The 23,637-nt window shown below is 36.9% G+C and overlaps 1 protein-coding gene across 1 annotated transcript; it reads right to left on the bottom strand.

Annotated features, from left to right (window-relative positions):
- Positions 1 to 3,492: 3,492 nt before the first annotated feature.
- On the bottom strand, positions 3,493 to 15,033 carry LOC133292511 (uncharacterized). Its single transcript, XM_061490926.1, has 3 exons — positions 14,947 to 15,033; positions 8,357 to 9,431; positions 3,493 to 3,603 (listed from the first exon to the last, which is right to left on the bottom strand). Exons 1-2 carry the CDS (start codon positions 15,031 to 15,033, stop codon positions 8,358 to 8,360), a joined length of 1,161 nt encoding a protein of 386 aa, XP_061346910.1. The 3' UTR covers positions 3,493 to 3,603; position 8,357.
- Positions 15,034 to 23,637: the final 8,604 nt, after the last annotated feature.

The raw sequence follows: 23,637 nt of genomic DNA, 5'->3' as shown, positions 1-23,637 counted from the left end.
ATTGAGATGAGTCTCCGTAAAATCACAAAACTTCTATCCTATCTTTCATACATATCATGTTAAGTGGTACCCCTCATGCAGTTCATCAAAACACCCATATGAGGAAACTTCCTCGAGCTTTCCGCTGTCCTAGGTACCTCGGATGTAATTGACTCCACTGATCAGAGGATCCATTAACCATGATATGAACCTTCCAATCATTGACACATATTACCATCTTGAACAGCCATCACCATAACCCACTAAAACAGACCAAGCTTTCATAAATCATGTTCACAATTAATCATATTCAAAATTTTAGTTACAGTTCATTCTACAGTTAAAAGGGACGAGTAGAAATTGCAGTACAAGATCTCAAGCATGCAAACACCAAATCTCAAGTTCCGTAAACAAATGATTAATCTCATCCATACAAGCAGCAATATATCTACTCAATGAGAACATAGCAATAGTATATCATGAAGTACACAAAACAATTAGCAAACTTTTAAACATAGAATTTACAGAAGCGGCGTATTTAGATCACAAATTGAAAGGCATATCAACTAAACAGCAATTATACAAAATCAGGATGTTCAAGCTAAATTCAACTCTTACGTCAGGCACTCAGTTCTTATATTAAATGTTCAAGGGAACATGCAGGTATAACAAAAGGGTTCAGATTAATTCGAATGGCATACACAAAATAACTAACAGTTCTCAACAAATACGGACAGAAGGTAAGAGAGGTTCATATTCATTTTAGATTTAGAAGTTTGAGCACACATGCAATCTAATCAAGACAATAGTTTATTCCAGAATTTAATATAGAACCAGAAAGTCATAGATCTACTGTTTTCCCGTTACTCATTCAATCAAATCATAGAGTGAATATGTGCAGTTAGAGGGTTGATATTTATAGAAAAAATAAAATTTTCTTTTGGAATCAGATACTGTGCAACATGGTGAGAACATAATAGACAATACTCCATAAACTCGAGTTATTACACAAATAAAATACTAATCGACAAAGTTGAACAACTCATGCTATCAACTCCAGAGGACGATTTATCCCAGCTTTTAACATAAAACAAGAAATCTTAGCTTCATTGTTTCCTTATTAGTAGTTCGGTCAAATCATACAGTGGGTAAGTGCAATTTCAAAGCTCGGTACTTCTAACAAAGTATAGTTTTCTTTCCGGTTCAAATACGGTGCAGTATAATGAGGAACAATGAGCATCTCTTAGTTACTTGTGTTATGGCATAAACAAAATGTGCAAAATAATCTTGGACAATCTATGCATCAGGCACATAGTAATTGATCAAAACATACTTTCCTTCAAGTCACCTTAACTAATCAAAGAAGGCCAAGTGTAATTCAGGCGTTACTTTAACAGTATATACGTAAAACAGATCTAATCAATGATCGAGCATCATGCAATGTTCAACAAATTCAGTTGTAATTCATGCAGCAGAAAAATCGAATCATGCAACTAAAACTTTCAGGAGACCAGCATTAGACGTTTTAAATGCATATATTTATTAGGTGCAACGAACTGTCGTGACCAAGTTGATATTATAGTACTCACAAAATAAACCAAACTTATAATCCTATGTACCAGCAAACATCACATTTTCAAATCCACAATTCTAATGAAATTAGCAGGTATGAGCTCATAATAGTTAAAGCTGATAAACAGTCAAATTCTAATATCCCTTTCTAATCCAAGTGTACCATTTGTGCAGATTATCCATACCCATGCATTGTCAGACAACTTTTTATTAACCAGTTATAACCTACCGATGCTTACTCAAAGATTAATTTTAACAAAGTATCAAGCATTTAACAAAAACAAACCAAACAAGGTGTAGCTCTATGTAATCACAATTTACTCGCTTAGTCCACTATACTCTAAATTCAATTCAGATATCCTTTCCTTAATTATGCATTCAGTTACAATAAAATGTTCAATATCTAAACTGATAATTTCAAACAATCGCCACATGAAATCCGTTGTTATAATCAGAGACAATAAATTTACATGCAAGTCTAAAGGTGGTCAAAATCACACAAGCAATCCAATACGTACGAAGTAAAATGACAAGTATCACTCACAAGAAGTACACAAAGACAGAAGTCAAGTACCCTACCCTACAATTACCACTTTGTTTAACAGCTTCTTTCTCAAGAATTGTGTCTACTGCCAATTCACCATTAGAAGATTTATAAAAGACAGCGATTCCACATGTTAAAGCCTTAATTAGTTCTAACTCTACTTTCTAAGGGTACTAACTGTATCTATGTTGATAAGTGATCTATCCCTACATAAGTTTGTCTACATACAGTTTTCAGGTCAAATAACAAGTCCTTCGTAAGGCTAAATAACTACATCAATTGTCATGATTAGATCACTGCTACCTTTATTCAGTTATGAGACCCAACAGGACTAAAAAAAATAACAGTTTTCCATTACCCAGCCGTATGCCCCAATCACAAGGCAAGTCATAAATCAGAAAAACAAATATGTGACAGTAATCATTATTTAAAGATAATTCATTATCATCCACAACTCAGAATACCACAAAATATTTACATCAAGTATATAGATATATATAGCACCTCCATTATAATCCCTAGGAAGCAGAATTTACAATCAATCACTAATTCAAGTAGCAATTCACTATTTCAAACTGAGTGCTCAGGCACAAGTGTACTCCGTGATAACCATGATTGTGCACACACAACTTGCGCGACAGTGAGTTGATCAGGCTCACCACCTAGCAAGGGAATGGGCACAGCCATGCTTAATACAGTGTACTACCAGTATCATCACACCTCCAAACATCAGGCAATTTTAACCAGTAACCCATTCACAGCTAAGTTCAAACAGCAACAATGCAACGAACATATACAAATAATCAATATAACCAGGCAACAAAAATTCAGCAACCACATAACAACAACTATTTCATCAAAGACACCTTGAATCAAAACTGCTCTGACCAATTAGTGTAACACCCTCCCTTATAGGCCTCCAAGAGAGTTGTTTGCTAAGCGGAATTAGAGTTCTTTTGTCATATTTGAAGTACTGAAAAATCATTATTTAATGTTGCTAATTAAAACTTGTAATTGAAATCGAGTTCCTTACAAAAATCAGAGTGTGCTTTCAAAATTTCTTAACTTGCTGAAAATAGTAATTTCATGTGCAGACATTGCTGTCTTTAAAAATTTGTATAAAATCAGTTCTAACGATTCAAAAATATATTCCATAAGATCTAGAAAGAGCACGTTTGGGGCTTCGCGTGCATATAAAATAATAGTAATTCGGAGTTCGTTTGCCCCTCGAAACATAACTTGAAAAGTGCTCGCAAGACTGTTTAAAAACCAACACTTAAATAAATCGCCAAACATTATTTTCGCAAAACGTTTCTAGAATTTCGTTCCAAAATTTTTGCTGATCATAAAAGTCTTAAAACAATAGTAAAATCATAATCCAACAGTAATCCAAACTTCTCAAATTAATACAGTTATCAATCAAATAAACAACAACAACAAAAATCCTAACAGCAGCACATAACAGCAAATATCCATATAATCATGACTTCATATGCTCTTCCGCCCTCCTGCCATTTTGTAAAAATAGCAACCCCAAAGGGGTGAGAAAAATCCCAGTAGTGTGGCAACAAAACCAGTAATGCAACAATACTAACTAAATACAGAATTACAAAACAGTCACATCATCAAGTTAAATCCGGCAGATACTAAACTTTATCGTATTGCGTATATAATTCCAAATATACTAATCAAGATGCGTATATAACGCCAAATATACTAGTCAAGATGCGTATATAACGCCTAAAATGTACAGCATCGTCGTGCCTGTACACACAAGTACAGTGGAGGTCTCCCTTAATGGCTCCTCAGAGGGTTCCAACTGTAACCTAAACGGACTAAAGCCAAGTGTCCCATACCCTGGTACCGCAGGGATTCCTACATGATGCATGCTCAAACGTATGCATAGTTTTTGAAAACATTTCTAGTTACAAACATGAAACTTGTGCATGCATGTATGATATGTCATGGTTCACACGCAACATACAAATAAAAATTATGAATGTACATGCATGACTAGATAATATTCAATATTTCATATAACTTATGGGCTCAATATCAAGATGCTGCAGAATAATCAAAACAGCATAAGCAGCATATCAAGTCCAAAACAGAACCCATATACATAACCAAGATACATATCTCATGGATTTTCCAATATCAGAATGCTGAATAATCAATAATTCTCCAAAACCAAGTATTCAGCAAAGCAAGACCATGAGCAGAATCCCATTATCATAGACAAAATTCAGAACCAAGGTGCATGAGAGCAACGTTCACAATTCATGTATTAGCTAGCAGTCACAAGAGGTAATACCGCCAGACACTTACCTTATACGTTCCAAATATTTTACCAGACAGCGGCGTATAATCCAAAGTTTCAAGGGGGTTGCACACCTAACATATAGTGCAACAAAAATCAGGATACGTTTCAAACCATTCCTATAAATTACCAATAATTTCCTAGCTTAACAGCTCATGTACCCTATTCGGCCATCAATGATCTTTTCCCAAAAGTATTCTGACTTCGATAATAATATTCCAACGTTTAAAAGTGACTAACCACACCTAAACAGAACCGGTTTCATCATACAAAGCACTCAAGACACTTAATTAAATTTTTAGCTTAACAAGGCCATAGGTGAGGGAGAGAAACGTCTAACCTCATGTTGTATTTTGATTTAAGAAGGACCTAGTTCATAACCAGATTTACCAAAACAGAATGGGTTTTAATAAATAAGGGGCTCATGACATTTATTCGAAATTTAACTCAACAAGACTAAGGGTGCGAGAATAGGGGTTCGACAACATGCTGGATATTTAAATTAGAATAGGACTTAGCTCATAACAAAAGTTACCAAGTCAGAACCGATTTCATATAAACCAACATCAAGGATAATTTATTTAAAAAGCTCATATACTACCTTTAAGATTGCGCTACTAAGGGTCAAAACATACAGTCCTCTTTATTTAACATCTTAACAATTTTGGATACACTAACTCAGCCCCTATACTTTGTTAGAAGAGCATTTCAAGGTTCATTTTCTTTATCTTTTCATTCTAAAGTCTAAGGATAGAAACTGGCAGAATCTAAAAGAGCCAAGTATAAAATAAAAAGTCATTTCCTAGGCTTGCATCACGGTTTGGAGCAGAGAAAAAGAAGGGAGGTTTTCTGCCTACCTCTTTGCAGCACACAAGAAAAACCGATTCCAATAAAGGAGCAGCAACTCAGCTCTTCAAACGATGACTGTGCGTACCAAGGGAGGAAGGAATGAGTTCCTTCTTGTGTGGGGAACCTCGGCTGGCAGGGGAGGAATGGAATGAGTTCCTCAATGACATTTATTTTCCAAGGCTTACGGTTTCTGGAAGAAAGAAGATGAGAGGAGAATAAGATTTTTAGAGTTCCTTTTTTTTTTGCATTCAAGGGCATACACGGTCATGAGAAGTGGGGGGAAGGAAAGTGCAAATGTCTTGTTTTTCTTTTGAGTCTCTAGTCACTAAGGTTGAGGTTTGTATTAAAGAGAAAGTGGTTGAAGAATGGTGAGATCTTTCTCTGCTCAATCAGCGCTTGAAGGTGCAAAGATGGAGTTGAGTTGGCTGGTCTTAAAATAAATCAAAGATCAGAATTTGTATTATATCACTCTCTCTTAGGCGCTCAAAGGGGTGAAGATTTTGGGTGGCAATTCTACCCAATAATAACGCATGCAAACTGACCTCTCGGTCTACCATTGGCTGCATGTACTTAAAGTTGTATTATTTGGCTGGTATAACAAGCAATCAACTACCTTTTGTTACAAATCATGCGCATGAGGGAGGATAGGTGGAAGGGTTGGTTATGTTTCTTTTGAGAGGCTTATCCAGAACTTTTATTTTCTCATTTTTACAAGTCCCATGCTTACATGTGAGGGAAAGTGTGGTTAGATAGCATAACAAGAAATCTGATTGCTTTCTCTACACTCTAAGAGCATTCAAGGGTGGTGGAAAGCTTATGGTTGCCACATGAAGTACAAGCAAGTGAGTGGGAGAGCCAAGTGGCACGCATGCAACCAATTGGAAGCTAGGAGATATGCATAGGCTGGATTGAGTTTGATTAACAAAAGCAAGTCAGAATTTTGACTTTGGCTTCCCATTATGCGCACAAATGGAGAGATTAAGATAGGATTTGCCAAGTGTTGGTTACTACCACTCAAGGGTTGCCATTGTAAGGTTCTAAGGGTTAGGTAAAACACAAAAGTTGGGCTGAACCAAGGCTACCTCCTAAAGCCCTAAAGCTTCGGCCAAACATCAATTAAGGATCAAAAGTATACAAGCCCAAAATGTAGCTAACTTAAGTACTTACCCATAAAATATAAATTCCCAAGTCTTGTAATTATATTTAATTCTTTCTACAATTTGCTATAATTAATTCGTACATCTTTTCTAAGGCTTCACATGCCTAAAATAAATTCTCACCTATTATTATAATTCAAGTAATTTCCCTAGCTCAATCTTAATTCCATGCTAATAACCATATAATTCGAACGCCTAGGACATATTACATGTGATCCGAATTGTCACACATTCACTCTTATGTCCTATAATATTTTATGTATTTCCCCAATTGTGTGGGATGTTACATGAACACATCAAACTGTGATCCATACAAATAATGCCTCCAGATTTTTAGAGTGAACACTATGGCTGCTAACTCCAGATCGTGCGTAGGGTAATTTTCTTCATGAGATTTCAGTTGCCGAGAGGCAGAAGCTACAACCATCCGGTCCTGCATTAACACAGAGCCAAGTCCCTTCAAGGACGCATCACAGTATACTTCAAACTTTCTAGTTGGATCTGGAATGGTAAGTATCAGAGCACTCGTTAATCTATTCTTTAGCTCCAGGAAACATTCTTCACAATCATCGGTCCACTCAAAAGGCACATCCTTCCGAGTGAGACGGGTAAGTGGTTGTACTAACTAAGAGAAATTTTGAATAAACCTTCGATAATAGCCTACAAGGCCCAAGAAACTCCGCACTTCAGTGACGGTCCTGGGTCGTTCCCAATTCATTACAGCTTCAACTTTGCTGGGATCCACCGCGATACCTTCTGCTGAAATTATGTGACCCAGAAACTGGACTTCACTAAGCCAGAACTCACATTTCGACCACTTTGCATACAGCTGCTTCTCCTTAAGGATCTGTAAGACTATCCTTAGATGTTCCGCATGTAATTCTTCATTGAGGGAATAAATCAGAATGTCATCGATAAACACAATAACAAACTGATCCAGGAATGGGCGGAAGATGCGGTTCATATAATCCATGAATACTGCCGGAGCATTTGTAAGTCCGAACGGAATCACCTGGTATTCGTAATGCCCATAACAAGTCCAAAAAGCTGTTTTCGGAATATCCTCCGGTTTGACCCAGATTTGATGGTATCCCGATCGTAAATCTATTTTGGAAAAGACTCTGGCACCTCTCAGCTGGTCCATCAAATCATCGATCCTAGGAAGCGGGTACTTATTCTTCACTGTCACTTTGTTCAGTTGACGGTAATCCACACACAGACGTAGGCTACCATCCTTCTTCTTAATCAAAATAACTGGAGCACCCCATGGAGAGGTACTGGGTCTAATGAATTCCTTCGACAATAACTCTTCTATCTGCTTCTTCAGCTCCCGAAGTTCCAAAGGTGCCATACGATACGGAGCAATGGAAATAGGTCCAACTCCGGGAATAAGTTCAATGGGAAATTCAATTTCCCGGTGAGGAGGTAGTCGAGGAATTTCATCTGGGAACACCTCCTCGAATTCATTCAAACCTGGAACATTCTGAATTGGGTTGTCAACTGAAGTCTCAGACTCAATCAACAACAGATATCCTGCAGCTCTCCGAAGGAGCTCTTTTCTAACTTGTAACAAAGAAATAGTAGCAAAAGGCTGAAAATTACCATCTCTTGGAGGAACAATGACCTTCCTTGCTTGACAGTCCAATGTTATTCCATTCTCCGTCAACCAGTCCATACCGATAATCACCTCAAAATTGAATACCGGTAGAACCACTAAATTCACTGTATAAGTGTTCCCTTCAAATTGCAAAATAACACCTCTGCAGATTTCTGATGCAGTACAAGATCCTCCAGTAGGAGTAATGATTTGTAACTCATAAGGTAACGGAGCTGGGGTGATGCCTATTCGCATAGCAGTGTGCTTTGCCATAAAGGAACCTGATGCTCCAGAATCAAAAATAACAGATATTGGATAGCCATTCAAAATTACATTACCTCAAATCAGATTAGGATACTTCTGAGCTTCATTTGCATCAAGGGTGAACACCCGAGCATGAGTAGGATTTCGATTAGGATTCTGTGGGCAATCAGAAATAAAGTGTCCCGACTGTCCACATCCGTAGCATAAGTTGTTTCCACGTCGGCAGACTCCGGTATGATTCTTCCCACAAGTAGGACAAGCGTTGGAACCCTGTTGTTCGGCAGATGTTTGACTAGGAGCATTATTTTTCTTGAAGTTTCCAGTCCGAGCTTGCAACTGCGGACCCTTGCCTTTATTCATTCCGGTAATCTTTCTGAAGAACCGGCCCACTTTGCTTCCTCCCTGCGATTGCATTGGCTGCTTTGACAGATTCTTGGCTTCATTGATAATTTTTTCCGCCTGCCGACTCTGATTAATTAATTCAGGCAGAGTACGATTAGCTGTAGTCAGAATGAGCTTCCGGATCTCTGGGTGCAATCCTCTTTCAAATTTCTCCACTTGCCATTCTTTGTCATAGATGTTCCGATCATAGTTGGCATATTCCATCAGCTGCCCGAACTTAGCGATGTATTCATTGACAGTCATGTTACCCTGCCTTAGTGACAACAGTTCAGTATGCTTCATTCTTCTCATGGACTTCAGAAAATACTTGTCCAGGAAAACCCGTCTGAACACTGCCCAAGTCAGATCAACATTTTGAGCTCGCAGCAGAGCCCTCGCACCGATCCACCAAGTCAATGCTTCCCCAATCAACTGGTATGAGGCATAATCAGTCTTCTGAGCCTCTGGACATCCCTTCCGTTCAAATATATGCTCAATCATCTGCAGCCACCTTGCTGCAGCCTCCAGATTATCTACACCTTCGAATGTAGGTGGATGAAAGTTGCAGAAGTCCTTCAACCTCCGTCTGGCAATTTCCTCAGCATTGTCATTCAGCGGAGGCTGGTTCGGGTTTTGATGCCTCCTATATTCTCGCCACTCTTGACTCATGTTCTGGACAAAAGTGGCCAGTCCCCCGACGGTAGTGATAAGGTCGTCAGGTGCATTGCCTGTCCTTCCATGAGTAGAACCGCGGTACCTGCCATGTTTCTGCACTCACAATACCACGAAATGAGCTGATCAGACTCAATGCAAGCTATTTATGATAGCAATCCCAAGTAGGTACTCGAGTTCAATTCAGATAAGTTAACAATGCATCTGCCCCTATTACCGTATAATTCTAACAGCCTAGGTATAACAGTTAATATATCTCAAATAGTTTAAACAGTTTATCATACAGCAAGCAACAATTAATTCACAATCAATTACAATCAGTAAACAATTCATCAAGCAGCAAGCAATTTCAACCAGAAAACAAACACCATGAACCAAAACTGCTCTGATACCAATTAGTGTAACACCCTCCCTATTATGCATCCAAGAGAGTTGTTTGCTAAGCGGATTAGAGTTCTAACTTATTTACTTATATACTGGAAATGCAATTTTTTGTTACTAATTAAAAACTTAAGTCGAAATCTGGTTACTTGAAAGAAAATCAGAGTGAGACTTTAAAAGTACATAGCTTGCTGAAAATATTATTTTCCTGGCAGACCTTGCTGTCTTGAAAAATTCGTGTAAAATCAAGTTTTCAAAATTCCATTGTAACGTTTATATAATCGAAAACTAGACACGTGGGGCTTCGCGTGCATATAAAATATAAGCGAATCGAAGGTCGTTAGCCCCTCAAAACATAACTCGCAAAGTGCTCGTAAAACTGTTTCAAAATCAGCACTTAATAAAACGTTCAGAAATTATTTTCGCAAAACGTTTCAGAATTTTTCCAAGGTACTAACTGATCATAAAAGTCTTAAAACATTAGCTAAATCATAGTTCCAATAGTAATCCAAACTTCCCAAAATAATACAGTCATCCATCAAGTAAACAGTAACAGCGAAAATCCAAATAGCAGCAATTAACAGCAATTATCCATATAACCACGTCCTCATATGCTCTTTCGTCCTCTTGTAATTTTATAAAATTGCAACCCCAAAGGGGTGAGAAAAATCCCAGTAGTGTGATAGCAAAACCAATAATGTAGCAGTACTAACTAGATACATAATTACAAAGCAGTCGCATCATCAAGTTAAATCCGACAGATACTAACTACTATCATATTGCGTATATAACGCCAAGAGTACGTTTGTAGCACTAATGTGCACGTACTAACAAGCACAATGGAGATCCCATAGTGGCTCCTCAAGAGGGTTCTAACTGCGACCTATGCGGACTGAAGCCAAATGTCCCATACCCTGGTACCAAAGGGATGCCTACATGATGCGTGCTCAAACGTATGCATACTTTTCAAAATTATTTTCAGATAACAACATGAAACTTATGCATGTATGCTATGTCATGGTTCACACACGAACAAACATTTAAAAATCATGAATGTGTATGCATGACTAGATAATAATCAAGATAACATATATCTCATGGATTCAAACACCAGGATGCTGAATCATAATTAATTTTCAAAACAAAATATCCAGCATACAAGTCCAAGAACAGAATCCAAGCAACTTATACAAAAATTCGAAACCAAGGCACATGAGAGCAACGTTCACAATTCATGTACCAGCTAGCAGTCACATAAGGTAATGCCACTAGACACTTACCTCATGCGTCACAATTAAATTACCAGGCAGCAGCGAAAATAAACCAAAGTCTTAAGGTTTCTGTGCACCTAATATATTAACATACCAAATCATCATTTTATACAATTATTCCAATAATTTCTAAGCTCCTAAATCATGCACTTTCATCGAATTATAGGTTTCCTGGTGTTAATTATATTCTGCTCTTAAGAGTATTCCATTCTTTGTTAGCATTTACCATTCTTCCAAGGTTCATAGCATGCATGGGTTCGCTTTTAAGACTTCTCCTAAGTGCGTAATTTCTGACTTCATCTAATTTTATTTAATTGAACAGCAGCAATACCCAACATTTTCCCCTAAGCTCCCACACTCTACTCTATTGGTTTCACCATGATTTCTTCCCTACTAAATTCTGACTTTACAATAAGATTACCAACATTTAATAACAAAACAATTTCCTATATTCCCACCAAAGCAGAATCAGATATCTCCTAGCAAAAACATCAAGAATTTTTGTTCCCCAAACTCAACCAATTTTCCTAGGGTGCGCTACAAGGGATTAAGCATGCTGTCCTCTTTAATTGATTCATGAAAAATTTGATATACACTAAATCACAACCAAACAGCCCCACAATTTATTATAAGGTCATTTCCAAGTTTACTTGTTATGCTTTCAAGCTAGGGTACAATGGGTTTAATATGGCAGAATCTAAAAGTGATAAAATAAATGGAAGGCTACTTCCTAAGCATGCTTCACGACTTGAACAGAGGAGGGGAAAGAGGTTCAAAAATTTTGTGCTTACCTCTTGCAAGCACACAAAGAAAGCCGAACAAAACAAGGAGCATCACCTTCGCTTCCTAGACTCCACGAACACAGCAAGTTCAGCCCTCCTACAGTGGCTGCGCGCACGAATAGAGAAAGAGGATTTTCTTGAGTTATAACCTACAAACAAGGGGACATTTTCGTCAACCAAACGTGGTAGAGGAAGACAACGAAGATGAAGATTTTCTATACCTTCTTGTGTGGAGAACCTCGGCTGGACAGAGAAGAAATGGAGTGAATTCTTCAATGGTAGTTGTTCTCCAAGGTCCACGGTTTCTAGGAGAAGGAAGATGAGAGGAGAATAAAATTTGAGAGTTTCCTTTGTATCCTCTCAAGGATACATACAGTCATGAGAGTGGAAGGGGAAAGGAAGATGCAAAATATAGTTTTTCTTATGGAGTCTTTATGCTCTTAGGTTTAAGTTTGTTTAGGGAGAAAGGAAGATGATGAAATGGCTCAATCTTTACTTAACAAAGCAATTCTTTCACCTATGATTCTAGACATGCAGCGCTGAAATGGTGAGGAGGTGAGGTCTATATGCCTGATTTAAAAGCCAACAGCAATCAGAAAATAACTTAGACTTCTATCTCTCATTTGGGGCGCACAAAGGTGCCAGGGGGGGGGGGGGGGTGGCAATTCTGCCCAATAATAAAACATGCAATCTGACTTCTAAGGGCTGGTTGGATGCATGTAGAAAAAGCTGAGTTAGTTTGTATATTGAAGCAAGTAATGGCCAGCTTTTTACCCCCACCTAGGCGAATGGAATGAGGGTAATGGAGAGTGGCTGGCTTGAGTTATCTAATAGGAATCTTAATCAGAATTTTCAGCTTCTTTTTCTCTACCCTAGGCGCACAAATGGAGAGGAACTAAGATAGGGTTTTGCCAAGTGTTGGTCCCTTGCCAATCAAGGGCTGCCTTGTGGGATTTCTAAGGATAAGATTAGGGAAAAATGCAAAAAACATTGGGCTGTATCAAGGACCCCCTTACAACCCTTAGGCTTCGGCCAAACTAGTATTGGGGACAAAATATACAAGCCCAAAAGGTGTACTACTTAGGTACTAGCCCATGAAATCATAAGTTCCCAAATCTTTTAAGTATTTTTAGTTTTTCTATATGTTGCTATTAATTTATTCCTACATCTTTTACTAAGGTTTCACATGCCTAAAATAAATTCTCACTTATCATTGCAATTCAAATAATTCCCTAACTCAATATTAATTCCCTACTAGTAGCCATATAATTCGAGGACAAGGCATGTATTGCACATAATTGGAATTTAACATAAGTATCCATATTACTCATGGCAATATATGTATATATACATATTTTTCTAATTACACGGGATGTTACACAAAGTGTTCCTAAACTTATCAATTACATAATCAGGAAGCCAATGATTCAGCTCTTCATAATCCCAGTCACCTGAAACAATTATTCAATCAACAACGATCTTGTTCATATCCACAACCTGTTCATTGTTATTGAGATCCTATAATAAGGATTTTCCATAAAATAACCATTTATCTATCCACAACTTACATAAGTTTTTCCACAATTCCCAATAGATCTGAACCTCCATTTCCTTCCACAACTTACATAAGTTTTTCCACAAATTTGAATCACCATTCCTAGATATGAAAGGACCACCACAACGCCTATCAGCCTCGTATTTTGCATGTAACACTTGAGCCCAAAGATGATTAGGAGAAGAATGGTACTCCCAAGCCCTTTTAGCAATGAAAGCATCATTCATCAACTCTAAACTTTTCAACCCTAAACCACCACACGCCTTTGGCTGAAGAATGACCTCCCAACTGATACTTTGATGCCTACGATGATTCTCCTTATCCCCCCAAATAAAAGCATGTTACATTTTCTCCAACTCTAAGCAGATACCCCTAGGAACTTTACAGCTCTACATCTGGAAAAAAAAAAAGGAATAGCCGCCATGATCGATTGTGCAAGAGTAACACGCCCAGCCTGTGAAAGACATTGTTGATGCCAAGCGCTTAGCTTACCTCTAACTTTCTCAACTATTCTCATAAAGATCTCTAGTAACTCTTCCCTGTTGCATCATGGAGCCCAGATATCTTCCCATATTCTTCACACGCCTGAAGCAACTACAATTGGTTATGCTACTAACCAACTCTTCGTTAGTGTTCTTAAAGAAAAATATCGTGGTTTTATCTACACTAAGCTTTTGACCAGAAATTTCTTCAAATAAATTGAGACACTGCATTAGCACATCTATTTGATCCATACTCGCCTCCATAAAATTCATAAGATCGTATGCAAAAGCCAGGTGAGAAATCTGAGGACCTCCTTTACCTGCGCGAATAGGCTTACAGCAGTGCTAATAATATGTGAATTTTTCCATTGCAATAACAAATAAATAAGGAGACAAAGGATCCCCTTGTCTGATCCCTCTTAAGGGAATAAGTTCCTCTGATTTGCTTTCATTCCATAAAATATTAATCTTAGGGGATTGCACATAACTTATAATCAGATTAATCAAATAACTAGGAAAAGTAATTTCCTCGAGAGTACGTTTCAGAAAATTCCAATTGAGCCTATCATATGCCTTCATAAGATCAATCTTTATAGCCATGAAAGGTCTCCTGCCTCGCATCTTATGCATGGAATGGATTAATTCCTGCACAATGATTATGTTATCTTGAATTTTCCTATAGGGAATGAAACTAACTTTGAAGGGAGATATAATTTTCTCCATTATAAGCTTCATTTTCTCCACAATAAGATATATGACCTTATATACCACTGAACAAAGTGAAATAGGCCTGAACTGGGCAATATAATCTGGGCTATTAGTTTTTGGAATGAGAACTAACAGGGTATAGTTAATATTATAAATGAGCTACGAGTTGCTCCACATACTTCTGACTGTATCACACACCTGATGTTTCACTCTAAACCAGTGCCTTTGAAAAAAGATCGTTGTAAAACCATCCACTCCAGGTGCTTTATATGCACTCATGCCAAGTAACAATTTTGAAATCTCCTACAAACTAGGAATCCTCTCCAACTCCAAGCACTCATCATGAGAAATACCAGCCCAACAATTGACAGAGGATAACCATCTACGATTAAAATTCTCTTCCGTAAACAAAGTTTTATAGAAATTACATACCAATGATTTAAGCTCCAAAGGGTCTTCAGTCCAAGCATTAGCATTATTCCCGAGTCTGGTAGCCTTATTACTGCTCCTACGAATCATAGTTTTCAAGTGATAAAATTTTGTATTTTTATCATCATCTATAATCCATCGATGTAGCGTTAACTCTTCATGCTACAACGTTAACTCTAAATTCCTTTGGATGTTTTGCTCCATTTCCTGCAAATAAAAATTATCACCAAGTTCCCTTCGGCCTTGAATCTCCGTAAGCATCTTGGACAAATGATATTTTTTGCGATTAATATCACCAAAAATAAATTTATTCCAACGACGAAGATGAGGAACAAAATTGTTGAGCATAATGTTTAAATCGACATTCTCCTTCCATTTATTTGACATTAGATTAGAAAACCGTGAATCATCCAACCAAGCAGCCAAAAAATATGAAAGGCCTATCTTGTCATTGGGTATTTACTGCATCCAACTTTATAAGAAAAGGATTGTGATCATATTCTATTCTAGGCAAAGAGCGAGCTTCTGCCCCTTCAAAGTAAACTCTCCAAGCCAAATTAACACAAACCCTATCTAGATTCTTATACACACGATCTAAATGATTCCATTTTGGCCCCTGCCAAGTATAAATAGACCCCACACACTTAAGATCATCAACTTGACAGTCTTGTAAAAAAGATAAGAATCTTTTGTATTTGCCTACATCAGGCCGCGACCCTCGTTTCTTCTCATCAATGCTCCTGATATCATTAAAATCTCCAGCCAATAGCCATGGAGTGTTAATATTATTACTCAACTGTAATAACTCCTCCCAAAGAAAATGACGTTCTTCTTCATGAGGACTAGCATAAATAGCCGTATAAAGAAAACTTTTATTGTTACCCAGCTTTATATGCATGTGGATAAACTGCATTCCCTGAGAAATAGCTTGCACCAATATTTTTTTAGAGTCCCATAAGACCCAAATGCCACCAGTAAACCCATGTGCTTCTTCAACAATCATATTATAAAATTTGATTTTTCTCAGAATCCTCACGCATCTCTCACTACTTGTACGAGTTTCTAATAAAACCATCATACCAATGTCGTATTTAGACACCATCATCATAAGATTACGACCAATATTGGGTTTGGCCTCCGCCTACAATTCCAAAAAACCAAAGACATAAAAACGAGATTGTTTTGTGACAGGTTTCTTTTGTAATTGCAACAAAGGTCCTTTCACTTTTAAAACTCTACTCTCACTCCCTTTGGAAGAAGTTCATATACCTACAGAATGCTATGGTTTGACATTAGGAGGAACAGATTCTTGAGCCATATGAACAATATCATCGATAGCAACGTGCGATCCCAATGCTTTCTCCTTCAGACTATCAACTACATTAGAAGCTTGATTCTCAATATTCATCTTATCCACAAAACTGAACCCAGCCCCAGTGGCCTCCCTTATGCAAGAATCAAAATTTCCATCCCCATCATTCTGCTTTTCATTCAATTTTTTGCTTGAGTCTTTCCCTAATAAAATAAAAGCCTTGTCTATCTCCACAAGAACCACGTTGTCCGTCCCTTTCTTCACTTTTTCTTTCCCTGGAACCCTACCAAATTCATGAAACTGAGTACCAACTCGTTCACTTTCTACTTGATTGTCAATTGTAAGACTAACAGTCTTAGCAATTTCCTATTGATCAATCGAATATTCAGCTTCTTTAGAAAGCTTGATGTGCTCCATATTGGCCTCAGAATTTAACTTTGTAACTTCCTTCCTCCCTATCTTACCGCTTTTCCCTTCTGAAACAACCATCCAAGGACCATAGTTAGAAGTCCCTTCATCATCAGACCTGGATTTAGATATAGAATTATCACACTCCTTTTCCAAATCACTTACAGCAGTTTTAGTCACACACTGGACAATAAAAGGACATCCCGCAGATCTGTGACCATATTTTCTACAACCAAAACATAGTAAATGAAGCCCCTTATATTCGACCTGTTTATACCGTCTCTCAACATAATATTCAGCCTTAAGTGGCTGACTCAAATCCAACTCAATACAGATTCTAGCAAAATTTCCCCTTGCTAGATTCGTAGTTATTGCATCTAATAGGATAAATTTACCAAGCCAGTTCCCTACACTCTTCATGAGATGAGTATTAACATATTCCAAGGGAAATCTTGGAAGATGACCGAAGCCATGACCCTATTGATGGACGCTTGGAAAGGTTGAAAATCAGGTTCCGAGGCTCTAATAGACAAATAGTGATCAAAGATGATCCATGGCCCAGCCTGATATGATCCCTAATAGAAATGGGGGAATGGATCTACTAGGAATGGAAATTCTAACCCCAAATTCATCCACCAACACGACCTGTTAAGAACAGAGCATATCTCACGCTACAGACCTCGGAATCGAACGTTTCCAAATCGAGGTGAAATATCTCTTTCCGAATCGCAACTTTGACTCAAGAATCACTGAAAACTGACGCGTATATCAAGAGATATGAACCGAGACTATTTTGGACGAAAATTGAAGGTTTGGGTGATAGGGTTTGATACAAGAATTTGTGAACTCAATGAAGAAACGATAACTGAAAAGCGCCACAATCCAAAGATTAATAAGCCTATGGACGCCACAAGGATTAGCACCCTTGATAAGTTCTGAGATTCTCAAAAGAACCCTAGAGAAGCTAGTCTCTCACAAAAAAAAAAGGTTATCTTTTTATTCTGAATTTCCCTTCAAAAGCTATGGTGTTCCCTTATATAGTGGGCAACATCCATATTGAGTTTAACCTGAAAGTGCTTACACATAAAAGAAAATAGACAGCCCAATAATCCAGCCCAATAAGCCTTATTACAAAAGTTTAACTGAATATAAGAAAGATAAAATTAAGTGCAGAATTTGGGCCAAGTAAAAATAAAGCCTTCATGCATATCCATTGAGGCTTATTCTTCAAAGTCTTCAATTTGAATTATTGTATCATTTTGGGCTCTTCTTCCTTTAGACTTGGGCTTGTCTCAAGTAAAGTGGTCACCAAGAGATTTAGAGCCTCTTTAGCCTTTTTAGCTTTTGCTCTTGTCATTGGACCTCCAAGAGCTACATAATGGTGTAGTACATTGTGAAGTGCAACCCTTACTATTATACATAATGGGGTAGTATACTATGTAGTGTAACACCTCTTTCCATTATGTCTGAAGTCCTATATAAGGACATATTTTCCTTATGAAGAAATGGAATAAGAAACAAATATTATAACTAGTTCATGAAGAACTGATCTTTTAGAATTTAGATTTCAATTGTCTTCATCTCTTTTTTATATTTTCTCTTTATTTTATAACACGTCAACCCAATCAAATCTCTAATAGTGTAGCACACAATTTAGTCTCTTGTATAACAAAATCTTCCATGTTTAATTTCAAGCACAAGTCTCTCAAAAAGCGAAATCCTCCATGTTTCATTTCAAGCACGAGTCTCTATCAATGAAGTGTTGAGTTTGATCAATATAAAAGTAGTAACACATTCTTATCCTTTCTTATCATTTCATGGCTTAATTTTTTTTTTTGTTGCTTTCTTTATATTATTTCTAATATGAATGTTCTTTTCTATTGCTTTTGCTAAGATTTGATTGTCAGTAATTACATTTTATGCATCCATGAAGGATTGCACAAAATTAGTGGATATCATTGGTTTACGGTTCTTGAAGAATTAGAGATTTGAATCATGATTGAAAAATTCTAATTGATCTTTTGCATAATTTTAAAATAAGGGTATTAAGAGGAAAAACTCTCTATGTTTTATGTCTCTTGAATATGCTCCAGCAGTAGCCATATTGAGAAAAGATAATTTAGAGAAAAAATTTCTAAATCAAGTTTATGCATTTTTTATGATTGAAGAAAAGAATGAGTTTGATATGAATAAGGAGACAACACCTAGTGATCTATTACAATTGCCAAATGGTCCATCACAAGATCAAGGGCCAAGAAGTTTAAAGAAGCTCTTAGTGGGTTGATCTAGCAAATATAGGCTAATCATGAAGACATCAAGCCCAAATTTATTTATAATCAGAATTTAGTCAATGTCATCAATGCAAGGGAGGTTGAGTGGAATGAGTAACAATTCCATATGCCAATTAATGCTTAGCGGGGCTGAAAGAATTTTCAGTGTTATTAATGCTTAGTGGGGTTGATTCAAATTTCCAACGTCATTAATGTTTAGTGGGCTGATTAGAGTATTTTTCTTTTCCAAGTTGTCAACTTTAAATTAGTGTCTTTTCATTTGCCAAGTCTTTTCCTATTCTTGGAGGGATGTTCCAAGTATAAATAAGGGAGGATATAACTCTTGTAATCAGATTTTGAAGTTATAATATAATAGAGAGGTTTCTTCTCTTTGGTTCTTATCTAGAACTCTGAATTTATCAAGAAGTTTGTTCTTGTGGCGTTCAAACCAGACTTATCACTCAACTTCTTCTTTCTTTAGTGTGGCGTCTTTATCCTTCTTATACCTTTGGTTCTTATCTTCCATAGATAACGGGTCAAGGTTATTTATTTCTTGTTTTAAATTTCTGATTGTAGAAACGATCCTAACTAAATTGGTCTTGGGTCTCACTATTCTTGGTGAGGTTCATATCATTTGGTATCAAAGCTAGTCTTCTAAATCAGGTTTGATCTATCCTTTTATTTTATTGTTAACATTTTTTTATTTCTAATTCATTCTCCTTCTTGTGTCAACTATTCCAATTGGTACTGTTCAAAAAAAAAATCTTAGTATCTTTAGAAGCCAAAAGAAAAACAAAATCTTAGTATCTGCAGAAGCAAAAAAAAAATGAAAAAAAAATCTCGTATCTTCAAAAGCAAATAAAAAAGGAAGAACAAAAAAATGAAAAAAAAAAATCTGATCCAAATTCCTTGAAGTAAAAATTGTCTCTTTGAATTTTTTCCAGTTTTGTTCTTTTCTATTCCAGTGTGTACTTCCTTTCTTACTTAATTTCAGTTATTGCTTAAATTTATTGTCATTCCAACCTTTCTTTACCCCTAATTCTTGACATCAAAAAAATATTCTCTTGTTCTTCTTGTCTCTTTCTATTATGTTCTTTTTGTACTAACAAACCTTGTGTTCCTTGGTTTTGCTATTAGTTCTAAAGGGATAGAGGTGGATGAAGAAAAGGTAAAGGCAATTCAAGATTGGCCTAGTCCACTTGTGTGAGTGAAGTTCGAAGTTTTCATGGGCTGACTAGTTTTTATAGACGGTGTGTGAAGAACTTTAGTAGCCTAGCAACACCATTGACTGAGGTCATTTAGAAAAAAGTGGGTTTTAAGTGGGGTGATGAACAAGAAAAGGCATTTAATCTGATTAAGGAGAAATTAACTAATGCTCCTGTGCTTTCTTTGCCTAACTTTACTAATACTTTTGAAATTGAGTGTTATGCCTCATGAATAGGTATTATTGGAGCTGTTCTAATGCAAGAAGGACATCTTATTGCCTTCTTTAGTGAAAAGCTAAGTGGAGTTGCTTTACATTACCTACATATGACAAGGAGTTGTATGCACTGGTCAGGGCTTTGGAAACATGGCAACATTATCTTTGGCCAAAGGAGTTTGTGATTCACACAGATCATGAATCCTTAAAACATTTGAGGGGCCAACACAAGCTGAACAAGAGACATGCCAAATGGATGGAATTCATTGAAACATTTCCTTACGTGATTAAGTACAAGAAGGGTAAGGAAAATGTTGTGGCTGATGTATTATCCCAAAGGTATGCTATACTTTCCACTTTAATTGCAAGATTGCTTGGATTTGAGTACATTTAGGACTTGTATGCTGATGATCTTGACTTTGGTAATGTATTCAAAGCATGTGAGAAAACTGCATTTGGAAAGTTCTTTAGACATGAGGGATGATATTTGTTTAGGGAGAAACAATTGTGTGTGCCTAAAAGTTCATTGCGTGAGTTGCTTGATAAAGAAGCTCATGGGGGAGGTTTGATGGGGCATTTTGGAGTGTCTAAAACCTTAGATGTTTTGCATGAACATTTCTTTTGGCCTCGTATGAAACGTGATGAGGAGAGTGTCTGTGAGGGATGCTGATGAGGACATAGGAGGTGGCATGACCTAGACAACAAACTTGGAGGACATACAAGGTCTTGGAGGTCCAATGACAAGAGCAAAAGCTAAAAAGGCTAAAGAGGCTCTAAATCTCTTGGTGACCACTTTACTTGAGACAAGCCCAAGTCTAAAGGAAGAAGAGCCCAAAATGATACACTTAATTCAAATTGAAGACTTTGAAGAATAAGCCTCAATGGATATGCATAAAGGCTTTATTTTTACTTGCCCAAATTCTGCACTTAATTTTATTTTTCTTATATTCAGTTAAACTTTTGTAATAAGGCTTATTGGGCTGATTATTGGGCTGTCTATTTTCTTTTATGTGTAAGCACTTTCAGGTTAAACTCAATATGGATGTTGCCCATTATATAAGGGAACACCATAGCTTTTGAAGGGGAAATTTCAGAATAAAAAGATAACCTTTTTTGGTGAGAGACTAGCTTCTCTAGGGTTCTTTTGAGAATCTCAGAACTTATCAAGGGTGCTAATCCTTGTGGCGTTCATAGGCTTATCAATCTTTGGATTGTGGCGCCTTCCAGTTATCGTTGCTTGATTGTGTTCACAAATTCTTGTATCAAACCCTATCACCCAAACCTTCAATTTTCGTCCAAAATAGTCTCAGTTCATATCTCCTGATATACGCGTCAGTTTTCGGTGATTCTTGAGTCAAAGTCGCGATTCAGAAAGAGATCTTCACCTTGATTTGGAAACGTCCGATTCTGAGGTCTGTAGCGTGAGATACGTTCTGTTCTTAACAGGTCGTGTTGGTGGATGAATTTGGGGTTAGAATTTCCATTCCTAGTAGATCCATTCCTCCATTCCTATTGGAGATCATATCATGTGGTATCATAGCCAGGTTCTAAGATTGGAATTGGGTTTGATTTTCTCCATTGATTCCATCAATTCTGATCACACATTTGGTAACCCTAATCCCTAGTATTTGTGTTTTTAATTTTGAATTGTGCAATTCTGTTTTTAGCATTTGTTGTTGGTTCCTAATTTGTTCCTTTGATATTCTGTTTGTTTCAATTTCTTGTTGTGTTCATATTTTCTGCACTTGCGTTCTTAAGGTTCATCCTATGTTCATCATTGTTCCTGATTTTTAATCCTTTCGATCCATGTTCCTTGAGTAGTATGCTGTTAGTGTGTTAAATAATAGCTTGTTTTGTGGGGAATTCAATCAAATTCAGTTTAGCATTACTGCAATCTGAATTTTTCATTCCAAAATTACAAATTCCATTTTATTGAAGCATCAGGTTTTATAAAATAAAAATATAAAATATATATATATATATATATATCTATATATATATATATATATATATGCTATACAGCTACTTGTTATTTAAGCGTAGTTACACACTACTACTCTTAAATCAGGTCCAAAGTGTCTTCCTTGAATAATTCCTTCAATTTGGTTTGGTTTTCTTTGTCTTGCCTTCTTTGACATATTTCCAATTTGTATTGTGTCATTACGAATTCTTGAGTTTGGGATCGTACTCTTGAGTGTTCTTGGAGATTCTGTTAAGAAATTGAGAGGAAAAAGGCAAGAGAGCACACTACACAAAAGCCTAATAGAGAGCAACACGAGTGATACATTTTAAGAGTGTAAACACTTGAGCGAGTGGTGAGGAGGTCCAATTTCTTTTATTCTTGTTCTTTTCCTTGAATTATGGCAGGTGCAGGTGGTGAAGGTATCCCTCCTCGTGAGAGAGAAAATAGATTGCTAATCGATGCCATTATGGATCGAATGCAAACGATGATGAGGGAGCAAATAGAGGACTTATATGAGAGAATTGAGCACTTAGAAAATCAAGGGACTCATGATGATGATGGAGGTAGAAGAAGGGTTGATAGAAGGAGAAGAGATAATGAGGATGTTGCTAGAGAGGATATAATTAAGGGGGTGAAGCTTAATATACCATCTTTTAAAGGAAAAAGTGATCCGGATGCCTATTTGGAATGGGAAATGAAGATTGAGCATTTATTTTCATGTCACAACTATACTGAACAAAAGAAAATGAAGGTGGCAGCCATGGAGTTTAGTGATTATGCTCTCATCTGGTGGGACCAATTGCAAAAGGAGAGGGTAAGATATGAAGAACCATTGGTGGATAGTTGGGTGGAGATGAAAAGGATAATGAGAAGAAGATTTATTCCTTCCCATTATCATAGAGACCTTCACAATAAACTTCAACGGCTTACACAAGGTAACAAGAGTGTAGATGAGTATTATAAAGAGATGGAGGTTTCCTTGATTAGAGCAAATGTTAGTGAAGAACGAGAGGCTACTATGGCGCGTTTCTTGCATGGACTGAATAGTGACATAAGGGATGTTGTGGAGTTGCAAAATTATGTGGAGTTGGAGGATTTAGTGCATCAAGCTAGTAAGGTAGAACAACAACTCAAGAGAAAGGGTGTCATGAGGAAAAACTCTTCTAATTTTAATTCTTCAAGTTGGAAGGACAGAAATAAGAAGGAGGGAGGTACTTCATCAAGCAACCCCACTGCTGCACCTCAAAGGACTCAAATTAAGTCCAATGAGACCCCTAAGAAGACAAGGAATAGTGAAATAAAATGTTTCAAGTGTTTGGGA

This window comes from Gastrolobium bilobum, unplaced genomic scaffold (genome assembly GCF_033153095.1).
Source record: "Gastrolobium bilobum isolate Gb01-03AN ecotype WA unplaced genomic scaffold, APGP_CSIRO_Gbil_v1 utg22667, whole genome shotgun sequence".
NCBI classification, from domain to species: domain Eukaryota; kingdom Viridiplantae; phylum Streptophyta; class Magnoliopsida; order Fabales; family Fabaceae; genus Gastrolobium; species Gastrolobium bilobum.
The sequence above is the reverse complement of the archived record's forward strand: the minus strand, read 5'-3'. Positions and strand labels throughout refer to the sequence as shown.